Raw genomic sequence first — 17,716 nt, 5'->3', positions numbered from 1 at the left:
ACAGGGAGATAAAGGCCCGTCCGAGCTACCCAGAGAGATGGGACTTCAAGCCACAAATGGCAGTGGCTATTCTTGGGCTGTGTAACTGTAATACCATATACCACAGTATATAAAAATGTGAATGGCATCTTAAAATGAGGGCACTATTCAAAATGATCATGTGTCTGGTGCATCCAGATCCTGTTCTGTGTCTATATAATCAGTACATTGCCAAATTAGCTCATTCATGTGCATTTAACAGTGTCACTGGGAGGGGGTGCTGTGGGAGCTCATGGATTGGTGATACCATGCTCTGAAAACAGGTGGGGAACAGATTTACCAGTTTGACTTTGCTGTGGAAGATGACTGAAAAGATAATTCAGAGACTCTTCAGTTGACACTAAAAACGTGGTGTAAGCCGCAGTTCGCTGGAACACGGTCTGTGCTGTGGTGTTTGCACATATCTAAGCCTAGCTGGCCAGCTAAGGTTCCAAACATGGCAGAATCTGCCTCATTTCTATCTTTCTGTTAGTCTAGCACAAGCCACTCTCTCTTACTACTTTTTATCGTGAACACACATCGGTTGCTCAGCCGTTGGTAAGAATTGCAGTTTCACCGAGTTGTGTTCAGACTGAAGGTTTAACATTTATTGAATGATAGATTTGAAAGTAAGCCCCTCCAGAAATGAAGATACTGCCTATCCCTAACTGTGGCATCACCGGGTCTTGAACTTTATCTCCTGATCATATATGTTAATGTTACATAAGTGGTCCAGTGGAATCAATTACAGTAAGGAGACCTGCTAGATGTAGTAGACACTGAACCCGTCTCACTAGGATTATTAGCAACATTTAAAATCAATGGCTTTGATCCCTCACCAAAGCTACCAAATCTGAAAAAACTACTCATCATCACAGTGTTCCACAACCAACCACTCCACCATGCTTTGGTGCCCAAACACAAAAACAAATACACATTCAAATTCACCCCTCATGAGGCAACGGTAAATCTGATGCCATTTGAAAAAACACAAAGTGGGGACATGAAAGTTCTTCTGAAATGAAACACTTAACACTTAATTTACTAAATATTTAGATTAACCAGTGCAATACAATATTCAACATGTTTATATTACCATAAAACACAATTATGATTTTCAAGTACTACATATTGTAAAGAACATGGTACAACCAAATGCAAGATCGTGTGTATAGCAGACGCTGACCTGGAGCAGATTCAGTCTCAGCACGACTAGTTAATACCAAATATTACTGAGAGTGTTTACATGCACACAATCATCTGATGACTTCAGAAAATCTGATTTTGGCAATAATCCATTCAACAGTTTTATAAGCACTGTAGTAATCTAATAATGAGAAACCTCAGAGTCTACATGAGTCACCAAGTAATCTGATTTCTTTCTAAAATCAAGGTGTTCCTTCATCATTGCTTAGGAAATTGCCTAAACTTCATTTCAAACTGGTCAGTACATGCTTCGTTCTCAGAGCTCTGTCACTGGTCAGTAGATGCTGCATTCACAGAGCTGTGGAAACGGGAAAAGACCATCTTTAAATTGTGGCTGTTAAGCTGCACAACCAGACAGAGTTTAAACAGCTTTCTTCCTTTGTCACGGTCAGTCAGGTAAGTACTGTATTTAGAAAAGTTCTAAGTGTTTCTTGAAGGCCGTGTTTGAAGAAAATGTCCTCAGCCTTCTTTGTAATGCTTTCACTCATTAATCCACACCCCTCTCAGCTGATGCCATGCCCATGTCAGATCAAGGCTGCAAGTCTGAAAGTGAAAAAAAATAAGATTTGAAACTGTAAAATATTTGATTAGAATCTGAAAATATAAAGTCTGCAAAAAAAAAAGCTCAAATAACAACATATTTATATAAAATGAAAATAACTTATTCAAAAGTATCCCAGAATTTAACCTAAAATTATATTTAAACTGAAAAAAATCAATACATATTTTCTTAAAGTGCTGTATTTTTCAAAACCGTTTTAAACCTTCAGTTACATTTTTTTAATTGCTGTTATTTTGTTTTTAATTAACACAAATTCCTGCATTAATTTGCCTTCATAAATTTTGTTTTGTATTCCCATAACGATTAACATCTTACATAAGATATCTATTTGACCTATCATATTACTGCCAAAAGGACTGTATTATTTGTATGCATGTAAACACAACGCAACATTAAAACGTCATTATTTTTTGCCTGTTTTGACCATTGCTCTAAAACACAGTGTCCTGAGGATGTTTGATGTGATAGATTTACCTACATCCAAGCTAACTATCCATATACTGTAGGCTTTACTTCAGTTAGGACAAATTTGAGTGTTTTAAGAAAACAAACATCGACCTCCTAGTCAAGGTACTCATTATGACTCACTTATACTAATAAGCACTTATGTGTACACAAACAAACACATTTTCTACAGGTCAGTATAAACAGTAGCGCTTCTTTAGAGATATTTGATGAGACTTAAGCCTTTACTCAGAAAGGTTCTAAACCTTTAAATGCTTTTTGGGCAAGGTGGGATATGCGCACCATTGTTCGGTGGCAGACCAAAACACACATATACACAACGTGGCATAACAAATATGCAAGAGCAATGATGACCTCATTTTACTAGTTATTCCGCCTTGAGGAAATAAGTGTCTAATTTTTTTAGAACTATCTTTAATTAACTAAAAGCTGTGATGTTTAGATTCTGAAAAGAGAAGTAACATGCAGTTTTCACATGCAGTGACCTTTAAACTCGGTCTAGCTGCAGAATGGGAAGAAACTGAAGACAGAACAGAAGTGTTTCATATTATTGCTCTGTAGTGTACATGACCTGATCATGAAAAAATTATGCTGGTGTGTGTTGTTTGTACAGATTTACACAGTTTTCTACTCTCAGGATAATTGGATGTGTGATGATAATATTTCCACAATGATCTTAATGTATTGCATTGAAATTACCCTTGGCTACAACGTTTCAGCATTCAGACACAACACCTGTGTTCAAACAGGTCAGATGAAGAACAAACAAACTTCACAATGTGCACTATATGGCCAAAAGGCACCAGGTGGTTCTCTACCATTTTAGAGAACATATTTCCCCTGCTTTTCAGGCCTGTATGGTTGGGTAAGCAAAGATGGGGCTTCGTATTCAACTAGCTGACGCTTGACATTGGGCATGATGTCCTTAAGCTCATGTGCAGCTGCTCCAGAGCACCCTACTTTGTACATGTCTATGGAGTTATTAAAAGCAGTGTGTACACAAACTTCTGCATCCACAGTGAATGAACCTTAAAATAGCAGAACTCCAGAGATGAAGTGATGTCTACACACTGTTGGACAGTGTAATTTAGATAGGGGTACTTGTTTAACTACTAATTTAAAATGGCTCAATTCCTCCCCCATAGCAGATAGCACCAGCCATGAAGTATGCTGCAAATATTTATGTGTTACATATTGAGCTTACATCTTGACCAGCACATTTATCCAATCTGCAAAATAAAACTTAAATATCTGATTATATAAACAGAGAAGTCTCAAAATTGTTTTCCCTATTGACAATGTTGGCTTTTATTCTTGTTAATCACTTTTGCTGTATAATGTATATGGAACAAATAAGGTTCAAACTTATCGTAGGATGCACCCATGCCTTACTAAAGCTCACCTAAATTTGGTTATTAGAGGTGGACCTTGTGGCCCTTTATAGGATCACCACTAACCCTAATCCACATGTAAACCACAATACACTTCACTGGCACAAGTGCCTATGGTACAGTAGCCTATCTGGAGATTTTACATGCCACAAGGATTTTGTCTCGGGATATTCCTGGATATTCTTTATAGATCATAGTTCTAGATATTCTTTACAGATCTGTATTTCTCAAACTGTGGTACCTTTTGTTTTGACCATATCTAAAAAAGTAAGATGATATTATAAACAAATTAAATCCTATCATGTTATCAGTATCAAGCTAGGTTAGAACCAAGCAAAGTAGATGACTTTCTAGGAAGACATGATATGCATAATGTAATATATGCTATTATAGATCATTACAGACCTCTATAGATGTTCATTTCTTACATCAATATCTGTTTTGACTTGGTAATTTTGGTTGGTGGATTATTCTCAATTCAGAAGTAAGATCATCCCAGCACAACACATGTATCTAGATCTTCAATTGTATTAATTACTTTTAACCAATTACAGTATATGATGAACTTAAAGACTTAAAGGAGATGTTAACAATTGTAATCAAAAAAACACTTTGTATAAAATTCAGAAGATATTTAATCAAAATTTGCTTCTCCCCAGCATGCAGTTTGCATTATTAAAATTAGCCTAATGTTTACAAAGTGTCTGTAAATTAAGTCTTGGTCTGGTATGCTAGTGCTTCTCTCTCTCTCTCTCTCTCTCTCTCTCTCTCTCTCTCTCTCTCTCTCTCTCTCTGCTTATGGCAACGGCATTTTACACAATGGAGTGAACTCCAAACGTTGAAAAGCATGAACTGAGATGAGGATATCGCTTTATACCTGCTCCATAGGTTGGTCATACTGACATATTTTTGACGTTTTTTATCACTTAAGGTGGAAATGTCTCCAAATTCGTGAAACAGCTAACTGCATTACAAAAGTTGCTACAAAACTAAACAACAATCGAGTTACAAATAGGTTCTGTGGTAATTCAAACAGTGAATAAAAACTTCAGCCATGTTCAAACACCAGTCATTTTTTGCCCTCCAATGTACCATTCCACCTTATAAGACGCAGAGTTTCAGAGTGTAAAGGAATCAGAGAACAGTGTACCCCACAATGGTAGACTTTGACTTTCAGTGTTAGTTTAAGGTTCAGTCGTTTTTCTCCCTCAAACATAACATTCCACCTTAAAAGACTCAGTGCTTCTGAATGTAAACAATCCAAACTGTGTTTTTCCGCAATTGTAGACGTTCCCTTTTATGAATATGAATAATATAGCCAATCAATTGGTCAATAAAATTCATACAGAAAGATTTACAAAAATATTGACAATATTATAATTGGACACTGGTCATTTACAGATTATAGTCAAATAGCTCTTATTTGTTAAATGTAACTTCATATTTGACGTTTTGTGCCTCTGGTGAACTCTGGTGAACTACAACATGCTTTACATCTTTGACCAATAAAACTGTAGCTTTGGTTGTGTTGCTTCATGATATTGCACTACTGAAGATCTGGACTTGAGGAAAAGCCTAAGCTGAGTCTAAGCCTGAACATTTAAGCATTTATTTTTTCTCTACTGGCTATAAATAATCACAAAAGAGAGGCTGCACTAACTTAGTTAATATACTGTATTATTTTTATTAATCTTATGTTGCTGCTGTTTACAGAAGGTTACTTGGCCAGCTTAATAAATGTGATGCTACCATTCTTAGCTCAGAGCAGCACAACAAAATTAAACCTGATACCAACAACCATCGCAATTAGCGACCCTGTCTTGCTACAACTGGGTGTTTAGCACTTTGGCCCACTAAAAACTTAAATTATTAAAAGTAGTTTTGTGTCCTTTTGCATTTTAGCTGTCCATGGTTACGTTAGCCTGCTAACTGTACTAAAATTGAGAATTTTTTTTAAGTCTAAGCTTGCTGAGACATTTTGCAAAGTTACGCGACCTTCAAATGTCTAGCTGGATCTGAACTTCAGAGTAGAAAAGAAAATGTAAATAATGATGTTAGCATTCAGTCTATTTGAAGAAACGTAACAGGAAAACGACCATTAAAGTGCATATTTTGATTTGCTGGCCAAGGAATATGGATCTGTGTAGAAAAATGTTTTATGTCAGTAGTTTAGAACAGGTAACTTTAATTTGTGCAAAAAATGTCAAATGTAAATAAATCAGATAATAAGCAGTATGATAAGCAGTGCAGTATGACAGATTAATGGCCTTGTCCAAGACAATACATTGTTCCAGACAGACTTGTAAATGCAGAGCATGCTGTGGGTAACATACTCTCCTAATAATACAATATAACCTCTGGTCTACCAGAAGTAACTTTAAAGACTGTCCTAATAATTCATAATATTAGCTAATATGGGTTTCAGCTGTTGTATTTCTTTTTTTTTCTCCTGATGATATCATAATTTGGCATTTCATAGTACTATGTAGCAATGAGCATTTGTATATTTGTCTATTTCTATCTTATAAATTGCCTAAAGGATTTTTAAACGTTTAGTTTTTTGGTTATGTATCGCTATTCAGTGTCATTTATGCTAACAACAGCTTTAAGTGAATGACTTGCAACTGTGGCTTACTTACCAAACACTATAGGATCTATTTAACATCAAACATTCTCTGTGTGGAAAGAACTGATCTGTTTAGTATGCAGTTGACATTCCATAATTTATTACTGGCCTACTCGGCTTAGTGTTTCTTTATTTTTGTACTTTATTGAGTTTTATAATAAGAATTTCTGAATTTAAAAAATTCTTTCACGTTTAATTTTTTTTCTAAAAAACTATAAAATTCTGTACAATATATTATACAATTCATATATATATTTGTGTGTGTGTGTGTGTGCGTGTCTTTTTTCTGGTTGGTAGCACAAAAAAAAAATAAAAATAACAACCAAAATAAAACAGATAGCTCTTTAAGTTACAGACAAGATGATATCAATTATGCATAAAAGTCAGTAAACAAAAAACCCAAAGAACATACTGTAGCAACATTTCTCAAATTATGAATCCAAAAGTAAAATGCACATTAACTAAACACATGCATACATACATTACATGCGGTAGACAGTCTTTTTTGGGAAGTATATGATTTTTTAGTATGCAGTTTTTTATATAGCCTATTAAATTTTCATGCCCTCTTCCTATCACAAATATTTTATGGCTCCCAAAACATGGTGATGCCATCAGTGGTAGACACTGAGTGATGAATAACTGAGTGCTAGTCATGAGGTCTCTGTTTTCTTGCTGAGTTTTTTTTTTTATATGTTGCATTTTATATCGTCTCCAACCACTGGTTAAATGGACATGGTGGACATTTACAGAAGATTCACTATGTCTCACTCGTGGTAAAAATCACTGGGCCTTTGTCTCACTGAATATCTAAACCACCGCATGGCATAATGCAAGCTCCATTAAACAAATGGACTTTAGTATAATTTACTGTGAAGCATCTAATATCAAGAACCTGCAACAGAAATGTTAAATCTGTGATCTATTTCCATAACATTTTTCTTCTTTTAGAATCTCTATTCATTCAAGCTCTGTACCATCCATTTGGTCCAAATAACTCCCATGTGCCTTGTCAACTCTGACCAATGTGGGTCTCCTACATGTAGAGGGACCACTTGCCTTTGGAATGACTCTACAGGGACATCAAGTGCCTGTACTGGACCAGTAAGGTCAAATGAATGTAACACTGGCCAATTCCTTTCTAAGCACACACCCCAGTAAACAAGGAACGTCCCTGGACGTTCAAAATAGGTCTAAAAGTAGTCTGTCCGTCAAGGACATATTTAAAAAAAACGTCAATGGACGTCCAAAATCCATCTTAATAAGTTAGTTATGTGGTGACCAATCGATAAAGTCAGTGGACTTCCAAAATGGGTTTTATACAAGTAATTTATTTCGGAACCAATTAATAACGTCAATGGACGTCCAAAATACGTCTAATAGTCGTCTATTCAATGTCTGTGTTTGGACGTCTTTTCAAATTTCATTTTCAACCTTGCCATCAATGTTGATTAGACGGCAGTCATTACGTTATTTCAACGTTGAATCAACGGCTAATGGTTTACTGGGATGCTACCCTTGACCAGCTAGTAAAAGCACACATGTAAGCAGTGGATACAATTAACAGAGCAAGGGTACTGTAAAAAAAAAAAAGGATATGTTCCACCAGTATTGAGAGTAGCCATGGACTGAAAAATAAATTAAAATGTTTAAAAAAAAATTGACTCATTGAATGCTGTTCTACAATTCAACTACAACTAAAGAGCTCAGTCATCTTAAGGTGTGAGCACCACTATCTGAGATGGAACTTTCCTTTCAAAATATATGCTGTTGAAAATGAACAGTGTATTAAGGTTAGGGTAGGACAAATAGCAAATCCAACTCGTTATGCCTGTGTCTGTTATGATGTATTACATTGATTCCACACAGATTCCATTCTTTTATCTAATCTGCCAAATATGTTTGATGACATAATCAAATTAGACAGCTGAATAAACAATTGATAGCAGATTCCTGTGTGTGCCACTAACTGTAACAAGCCTTCAATTGGCGAAACTCTTTCAGAAGCTCAGTTAAAAAGTCAACACACTATAACCAGTCAGCTGTTGCATGTATTGTTCCAACAATCCACAAGTGAGTTCAGCTTGTCTTGAAATCTAATTTTCACACCCTTGAGCACTTTCGATAACCCTTTGCTATGTTTTTTTGGGAGATTTATCCCTGGATGTAAGTGCTGTATTTCATGGTGGGCCAGCATGTCTGCAAACAATTTTGGACACATATATTGAAATTACCCATGATTTAGCACTAGGATAATTGTTCCTTTTGCTAACACATGATTGCTGCCTCATGTATTACATCTCTGATATGCAGCTAGTGGTATGGGAAGAGACATTTTTTATAACAGTACAAAGAACACATTTTTCCACTGAAATGCAGCTTGAGAAATCTATCTATAATCCTATTCATTTGTGCTGCAGGAACAGTGTATAACATCTGCCTCAGCTGACTCACAACATTTATAAGCACATGCTCATGTTCTTTCACACATGTGTTTGGGTTTTAAAACCAGAACCATGGCCTGTGAATAAAATTTTGAGTTGGGACAGATCTATAGAACTATTAAAGAAATAATATTATTATTATTGGTGTCAGAAAAGAAAAAGTGTTATTGTGCCATCTGGTAAAAGTACATAACCAGTGGTTTGGAATAACCAATTTAACCAATTTCAAGGTTTTTAGCCATGTTTTAAATGGGTAAGTAAAAGGTAAAATATCAACACATCAGTATGCAACCCCTAATAAACTGCTTTAATAATAACTGTGGAAAAAAAAAGTTTGGTTCATGCTGCACTGAACAATTGTGGAATCTGTTACAGGTTTCCTGGTGCATTTGATATAATTGTTTTCTTACCCCAAGGGCTTTGGCAGCTTTCTCTGGTGAACTGGCAACAGAAGCAAATAGCTGCAGATGTTATACACTGCTCTGGACGAAGGGTGCACTTTATAAATACCTCCTATGCTAGACATCAAGACTGCTGATTGCTGGAGCTGTTGAAGGTCATCCCACTCTGGAGAGAAAGAGAGAGAAAGGTAGAGGGGGCGCCTTCACTCGGACCCTCCTGGACCTGTGAAGTGCTACATGACATTGCCCCCCCACTGGACAGGACATGCTCTCCCTGTTTTAACCACATGGCCGGATGCACCCCTACGACTCAGACGCTGGTCACATGGTCTGGGTTCTCCCTGACCTCGATGCACTCGATCTCCTCCCTCTCCCGCTCCCTCTCCCTCTCCCTCTCTTTTCTCTTTGCCCGTTTCTTCTTCTTGTGCCTCTTCTTGGAGGGCGGGAAGAAAGTCAAGAAGACAGGGAGGATGACAAAACAGTGCAAGACTGTGCAGCCGGTGGTGAGGAGCGAGCACTTGAACAGTGTGTAGGTCAGGTTGGAAGGCACAAAAAGCAGGGGCATTATCCCGATCACGAAGCACGAGGTGTTCTGCAAGATGGCCGCCCCATGCTCCTCGAGTGAGATCTTGATGCACTGAGTCCTGGTGTGCTCAGTGGCCAGTACAAAGGTGTATAGGTGGGGGGCACAGTGATCCATGGCGAAGTTGAGAGTATAAATAAGGCACAGGATAGAGATGCTGTCCATGTCTACATTCCACAGCGTCATGAGGCCTAAGACGCCCAGCTCCACAGAGGTCACGGTCAAGATCAACCAGAAGTTCCCCAGTGGGTTGATGACGAGGAAGAAGGTGAGGATGAGAATGGTCAGGACACTGAAACCCGATGTCAGGATCGGCGAGACCACCGAGGAACTGTAGCGGTCCATGAACACGAAGGTGGGGTTGAAGACAATGAACTTGATGCTGTTTATCAGGGAGAGCGGTCTGAGTCTTTCCAGCAGTTCCACCACCTCCTCCCTAGTCTTTTCAGTAGTCCGGGCAACCAGGTACATCCTGGAGGCAATGATGTCATACTCATCCCCATTTTTTGAGAAAATTATGTCCTCTGTGAAGTGCTGATACTCCGGACTCTTCAGGAAAGAATTTTTGAGGATGTTTATAAAATCACTTTTGGTTGAAGCGCTGACATTGGCAACCTTCAGATAGTTAAAGTAGTTATCGATCCATGAAATCTTGTTGAAGCCCTGCCCTAGTGTCTTGAGGTGCTCCTGCACTGTAGAGTTCCAGTATTCTATAGGCTCATAGATGTAGAACCCAATCACGGGGCTGTAGTTGCTGAAAAGTTTCTGCTGTGTCAGGGCAAATGACACACTGGGGGAATTGCTGGCTAACAAGTTTACTATGTTGTAGCCATCACTGATTTGTAAACATCCCATGAACGAAAAAGAAGCATAAATAAGGTAGAGGATTACCACGAAGGGCTTGACATAGGTGTTGGTAATCCACTCTGTGTAATGCTCCCTTAGGAAGTGCTGGATGAAGTGGTTCTGGTAGGGCACACTGTCATGGTGTGTGGACAGATCGTGGCCATCGCTCATCATGGCCTTGAACCATGTGGGCTGGCGCTCCAGATACTCCAGGGATGGGATCTTACAGCAGAACACACTGTGGTAGCGGTTCTGCTCCAGTTGGCCAGCAAACACCAGGCAGGAGCCGTAGAAGGAGAAAACGTAGAAGTAATTCACCAAGATGGCCACGCACATGCTCTGGCAGAACACCTTCACAGACTCAATGTTGGTGAAAGGGCTGGCTCCCATGCCGAAGGTGATGATGTACAGTGAGCTGGTCATGGTGTAGCACACCATCACATCGGCGAAGGCATCTGCCACACGTTCTTTGAAGGGCAAGTTCTCCCGGGTTCTTCTCCAGCCAGCCAGGAGCTCAAACACACCTTTGGTTCCGTGCCCTGCAAAGAGACACCAAGGTAAGTCTCATTTTAGATTGACTTTGTTAAGTTTAAGAATCACTCATGACAAGAGACTTGTGGGACTTTTCTACTGCATGGTACCTACTTAACATGGCTTGTCTATATCCCTCTGTCCCTACTTGCTAATGGTTCCAAAAAAGCAGAGTAGGGATTAAAGGTGAAATGTAAACATTGCAGAGCAGTGACTGGCCAGAAAAATCTTGTCAATCTTGACAAAATGCAGACATCCAGCACAAATTAGCTGTTTGCAAAATCTCCACGACTGCATTTGTTTATATTTGACTCACAATGGCAGCTTGTATAATTACACCTTGGCACTTTTTAAAAAGATTTAAAACACTCCATGAACTGGTGGCCTATGAAACATTAAGCAAGAGCTGGACAGTGCAACATGGAACAATAAGACTTTAATAATCTGTCTGATGATGATGTTTGGCTTGTAGAGCCGAGCCGAGTAAAGTACTAAAGGTACCATGCAGTGGAAAAGCGACGTTATATATCAAATGACCTCTGTATTAAAGTAAAAAATGACCATTCACATTAATTTCCACAATGCTCTGCTACCACAGATGGATGCTATTCTCAGCACCCAGGCTGACATAGCTCTGTGGCTTTGTGATGGACAGCAGTAGAGCTTCTGAGACACAGTGAATATCATTACCTTTGAACATTTGAATAAATTTTACACTCATGCATCTACTAAATATTTCACTGGGTGCTGAGGCCTCAGCTCATCTCCATGTTGCTTCTTACTGCTGAGAATAGGAAACCTACCCCGTTACCACGCTCTACAACATCATACAGTTCTCTTTTTTTCCTGACACAGAGGAGACAAAGCTAATTAAGTATAAAGGATTATGCCAATATAATGAGCCAGATGGATTGACTTTCCTCGCTTTTAGTTTTATTAAGCAGCTGGAGGCGTTGATTAGTTTGTGTGAATTAGTTTCAAAGGCAAAGGAGAAAGCTGCATTACAATGCTCACCTTTTCAGTAAAGGTACCCTATGTGGCCAAAAGTTTATGAGCACCTCTTATAATTACTGAATTCAGCTACTTTATGTAGCAACAACTGTGGGCTCAGACAAGTTGTACATACAGCTTGTTAAATCTTCATAGAAAAGCATGGAATGAAATTGGAAACCCTAGAGCAGCTGCACATAAGGTTAAAATTGTTAACCAGCATTGTATTAAGCCCACCAGCATTGGGCTGTGGAGCAGTGTAACTGCATACTGTTGTGACATTATGATTTTAAGCTTAGTGCCCAACATGAGTATTTCACCTCACTGATGGCATTTTTCCAATATCTACCCTTTTCAACTCTATTCATTTATTTTGCTCCCTGGCTACCTCCTGAATTGCAGCCCATGAAAACACCATTAATAATATTTAAATGTTGTTTACTTGTGCATTCACAAGTTGTTGTTGATTTCTGGGACCGAACACACTTTAATTGCGCATTAGTTCAGACAGATCAGTAGTTTTTTTCATTCCTTGTTGCATCATCAAGCTCTCACTTGATATTTTTTTGTCAGCCACCAATCCAAGGAGCGTTTGAATCTTTTCAAAAGACCATGGCATAATTTTATGAGCTGCCATTGTGAGTAGGATAAAAACAAGTGTGATTTCTACTGTAGATTGGAGATTTTACAAATGGCTAGTTTGTGCCGGATGTCTGCATTTCTTTGTGAAATGAACAAGTCTTGATGGCCAATAAAAGCTCGGAAAGGTTTAGTCCATATTCAGCTCATTTGGGACAACAAGTGGTTAGGTTCTAACCTAAAGTACATGGTTCTAGGTAACAGGTACCAAATTTATCTATTGAAACTTTCAGCAGAAAAATGCAAAAGTGCCATAAAAGTTTGTTAGTCTTTTCTTTCTAAATGCAATCCAAACTTCCACAGAGATTTTCTAGCATTGAGTCTAAAGAATTCCCAGAACACTAGAGACTATTACTGCAGCTAAGAGGAGATAAACGCTATTAATTTCCTTCATTTCAGAAGAGCAGGTGTCCACATACCTTGGCTGTACACTGTTTATAATAATGCACAGATTCATAAAATATTTATCTATAATTCAGGGGTGGAACCACATCTACAAAATATGTTGGCCAGTCTTTATATATTCTGTGTTCTAGCAGAACCGCTGCTTCACACGTTAATGACAGTGTTTGTTGCAAAATGAAACATAACACTTTACATTATAGTGCGGCTGAAAACATTACATGGCCCAAAGTTTCCTTTAAAAAAAAAGGGGGGGGGGGGGGGGCATTTAGGTGTTACACCCACTGAAAATTTGGCAATGGGTGCCCTTTTTTTGGCTTGAGCACCTGCCCCCAAAAATGTCTGTGCATGTGCCTGCACTTCACCTTCACTGTGGAGATTCATATAAGCCACAAGAACTGAAAAAAGTCCCCCCCAATCATTTGAATCATAATGTTTATGCTTATATTTATTCATATGTTTTAGCGGTGAACATATAAAATAGGGTGACCAGATCTGAGATGGTAAAAAAAAAAAAAGGGGGGGGGGGGTGGACGACTACTGACGTGCAGGCTGACCAATTAAATGTATACAGAGAAGGTTATCGACCAATAACAGTAGCTCTACAGTCAGACCGTCCAATCAGAAGATTTTAGGTTACTTCACCACGCCCCCTTCTCACTCAAGAGAACCAAACGGAGTATGGGAGAGCGGGACTAGTTTGTAAACTAAATGCTTTTCGAATTTCTATGTAAGGTCTAGAAAAACAAAAGTTTGTGAAATTCCGCCCGGACTTTTTTAAGTCTAAAATGGACATGTCCCGGTAAAAGAGGACGTCTGGTCACCCTAAATAAAAACAAAATGCAACATAATGCAATATTGTTGCTCAGAAAACATCCTCAGACATCAAGTCTTAGTTTAAATGGGGGGGCAGCACAGAGAATTAGACAATGCCTATTCTTAATCATGTGATTGTTGTTTATGCATTGTGCAATTGTAGGAAATGTCATACACAATTCTCTCACATCCAGTTCTTGTTCATCTCATTCTTCATTATTAAACACTGATAAATTAATGATTTAAGCATTACAGAAACACAAAGATGACAGTTGAGCTTTGAAATTGTCACATGTGGCAGTCAGCGTCTCTGAAAAATATGTCACCATCTTTTCTGGTGCTAATTTGGCATAGCGTTCATTAAGAAAGAATGGACAAGGGAATTCCCAGAGTTGAGGTAATATGGCGGTGACACAGAGGATACAAACGGAATCTTAAGTGGGCAAAACTCCCTGCTTGAAGCTGCTTGTTTTGCCTTATTTATGAATCTCATGAATGCTAGAAAAGTGGTACTTAATTCATAAAAGTCCCTTGTGAAGTGACAACTGCACGAAACCATACAATGGACAACAGCTTGGATCCAAAAGTATATTTAATCACACTATCTTAGCAGGGGTCTTAAATCTACTGAAGATATGTAATATTGCTCTTTATGAGCCTGCCTTAGGAACTTTTGGAAGACTACAAGATTGCACAACCAATTTCGAGACAATTTTACTTGTTTTAAAGGAATACAATGTAAGAATTGGATTTTTTGTCTCCTGAGCACCCCCTACCTGCTGCTGAGTGTAATTCATGTTTATAGTACTGTTGTCTCATACACATCTCTCTCTCCCTCGCTCGCTCACTCAAACACAACCGGCTCTCTGGGGTTATACTAACACATACTCTCCCTGTCTGTAGGGTGACCAGACGTCTTCTTTTACCCAGACATCTTTTTTAGACTTAAAAAAATGTCCGGGCGGAATTTCACAAACGTCCGGGATGTTGTTTTTCTAGCGCTTACATAGAACTTCGAGAAGCGTTTCGTTCACAAACTAGTCCCGCCCTCCCCTACTCCGATTGGTTCGCTTGAGTGAGAAGGGGGTGTGGTGAAGTAGCCTAAAATCTTCTGATTGGACGGATAATAACACTTTCATCAACAAAAGTGTGCAACACATGCAAAAAGGGCAACAAATACTTTCTAGTCCAACTTGTGTCCTTATGTCTGTTTCAGCTAAGTCAGTGTAAATTCAGTCCAGTATTAAAACTTGTATGGCCGCTCTCGCTCTATCTTTCCTCTTTGCCACATAACGTCAGTACTGGGAGTACCAAGCTAGATTCCTCCTAGATTGTAGCTAGGAGATTTGTCCCATAAAGTGTTACGTATTTCTTGCAAGAGTCCTCTGCCCCGTGATTCAGAAGTTGCTGTAAACCAGTAGTGCTGTAAACCAGCACGGTGGCTTAGTGGTTAGCATGTTTGCCTCTCAGTGCTGAGATCTTGGGTTCAAGTCCCATCTGGGTGGAGTTTCCATGTTGTCTGCATGGGTTTTCTCCGGGGTCTCCGGTTTTCCTTCCACAGTCCAAAAACATGGAGGGTAGGTGAATTGGCTTCCTAGTGCCCGATGCAGTCCTCCAGGTGGACGATCGTTACTGGTCGAGAGTACGCTGTGCGCGTTTGGCTGCCGCTTCTCACCAGTGTGTGGATTGAGTGTTCTAAACGTTCTGAGCAGTGTGGATTGTAAAGCGTCCTTGGGTATCTAGATAAGTGTAACGATAGATAATTTTATTAATTCATTTTTTTTATTAAAAAAAATCTTTTTTGCATATTTAAATTTTATTAGCAAAAATGTTTCTTTATGGAACCAGAAATGTCAAAGAACCATTTGCAGCACCTTTATGTCTAAGAGACTGTCACTGGTGTACTGCAGTCATAGGTTTTAATCAGTACATCAGTGCCAATGCCTCACATTATAGCACAAACCTCGAGTGTATTATTGTGATTAAACTACAGTTCTGTTATCAACTTTTATTGTTAGATTTTAAGATAGACAGGACAGGGAAAAATGGTTTGCTTGTAATCATCATTCCATAAGGTAAATTCTTTCCATTCCTTCGTATATTCCTTCTATTCCTTATCAACAAACTTAATTCTGGTTCTTCAACATGTTCCATTCAGGAATTTTTATACCTGGGTGTTGTTCAGCAAAACGGTCCTCATTTCCACCAGTTTTAATGGGAATCAAGGCTGAACATTAATCACAGAACATTAATCAGGAAAGTGCCAAAGTCATAGATAAATGGACAGATTCAGGATATAGTCATGGTTTATCCACTTTTTACAGTGGGATCAGATCATGATGATATAAGATATGCATGTAAATAAAGTGTGTATTTTGGAGTATTGCTCCACAGCCGTCCTGCTGAGCTTGTGAACCAGAGCAGAGGAGATAAGTAAAAGAATGTGCCTCGACTCACACTGACCACAGCTTCAGAAAAGAGACAGAGAAAGCACATTCCTGTTTTTATTTCCTTATGACTTCCTTTTATTTTTAGACCACCTACTGGGCTGGCCTAGAAGAGGCATTTTTCACTTACTGACTGATTCCTAACGTTGAAACACGCATACGCGAGTATGAACTGTTAGAACTGAGAGAAATACACCGTCTGCCATATTTAACATTCCAGTTCATGAACTAAATTTGGAAATTTTCTGCGCATTTCCACCAACATTAACTGGTTTCTAAACCAGAAAAATTAGTTCCCAGCTGGAATCGAAGAACAGTAGGTTCTTCAGTGCGAATATGACAGGAACACGCTCCATTTGTGTGTGTTTCTGGGGCTGTATTTGGCGCGACATCATGCGAGTTGGCCAGAGCCTCAGCTCGGGGTTGGTTAGTTTACAAGCTCAGCAGGACGGCTCTGAACTCTGGAACATTTACACATGTATTATATCTCACAGACAGAGGAGGTCTGCTTTATTCACCTTATTTCATGTGAGTGTGTGTACTTGCCTGAAATATTGTAAAGGGAAGTAGTGAGGAGACATTTTGTGGCGTTTTGTTTATTTATAAAACTCCTTATTGCTTATAGAAATAAGTAATTATAATTCTTAAAATCAACAAAATGTTCTTGGTCTTCAGTGGTAGATCATCTAGTATATATTTTTTAAATAAAATGAAAAAAAAAAACACTGAAGCCGGTGCTATATATTACAAACAAAACTTTGTGCTCCTTTTTACATTTCTGCGTTCATTAGTCCTGCGCTCCATATTTTCTGTACAATCCACAAAATTGGATGTACAAAATTAAAACCACATGTAAACAAAGACAATGAGATGAAACACGTACAGCGTATGTATTTTGGGCTTTCCTGTTTTTTAAATGCCAGAAACACCTCTGGCTAATGGTGGTCCGGAAAATCAGAAATGAGATAACGGATCCTCTGTGCCGGAATTATTTTATTTCTGCCATCTCATCTCACGCCAAGATACATCATCATGATTGATGCTGAAGAACCTACTATTTTTTGGTTCCAGTTGGGAGCTGTTCCACTGTTGTCTTGTAAGAACTGGCATCATTTTTAGGTCATGTGAATTTGTGCCAGAATAATACTTAAAGAGCTTTGTTCCAAGTGCCATTATGTAATACTGGCAATTCTAGAATGTCTCTTATGGCCCTTTCACACATACACAGTAAACCAGAAATGTTCCAGAGTTTACCCCGAGGAGGTATGTGTGAACAAGACCACCCACAATATTCGTCCCACACCTTACTTAGACCTTATCATCTTCATGCCCTAGTAAAGACTCTGGGT

At 38.6% G+C, this 17,716-nt stretch overlaps 1 protein-coding gene across 2 annotated transcripts in view; it reads right to left on the bottom strand.

The window, feature by feature from the left end:
* Nucleotides 1-442: 442 nt before the first annotated feature.
* Nucleotides 443-17,716, bottom strand: part of ptchd4 (patched domain containing 4) — a 42,952-nt gene continuing 25,678 nt past the window's right edge. The window contains exons 3-4 of one of the 2 annotated variants that reach the window (XR_010803915.1): nt 9,223-11,081; nt 443-1,767 (exon numbers count right to left, since the gene is read on the bottom strand). Coding sequence is in view for 1 of the 2 variants with exons in the window: in XM_066677459.1 (XP_066533556.1) it covers nt 9,424-11,081 (1,658 nt within the window). In the remaining variant the exon portion in view is untranslated. Of the gene's footprint in view, nt 1,768-8,431; nt 11,082-17,716 lie in introns of those variants that run through there. The other variant, XM_066677459.1, reaches the window with a different exon arrangement.

This window comes from Hoplias malabaricus, chromosome 7, assembly GCF_029633855.1.
Source record: "Hoplias malabaricus isolate fHopMal1 chromosome 7, fHopMal1.hap1, whole genome shotgun sequence".
Classification (NCBI taxonomy): Eukaryota; Metazoa; Chordata; class Actinopteri; order Characiformes; family Erythrinidae; genus Hoplias; species Hoplias malabaricus.
The sequence above is the reverse complement of the archived record's forward strand: the minus strand, read 5'-3'. Positions and strand labels throughout refer to the sequence as shown.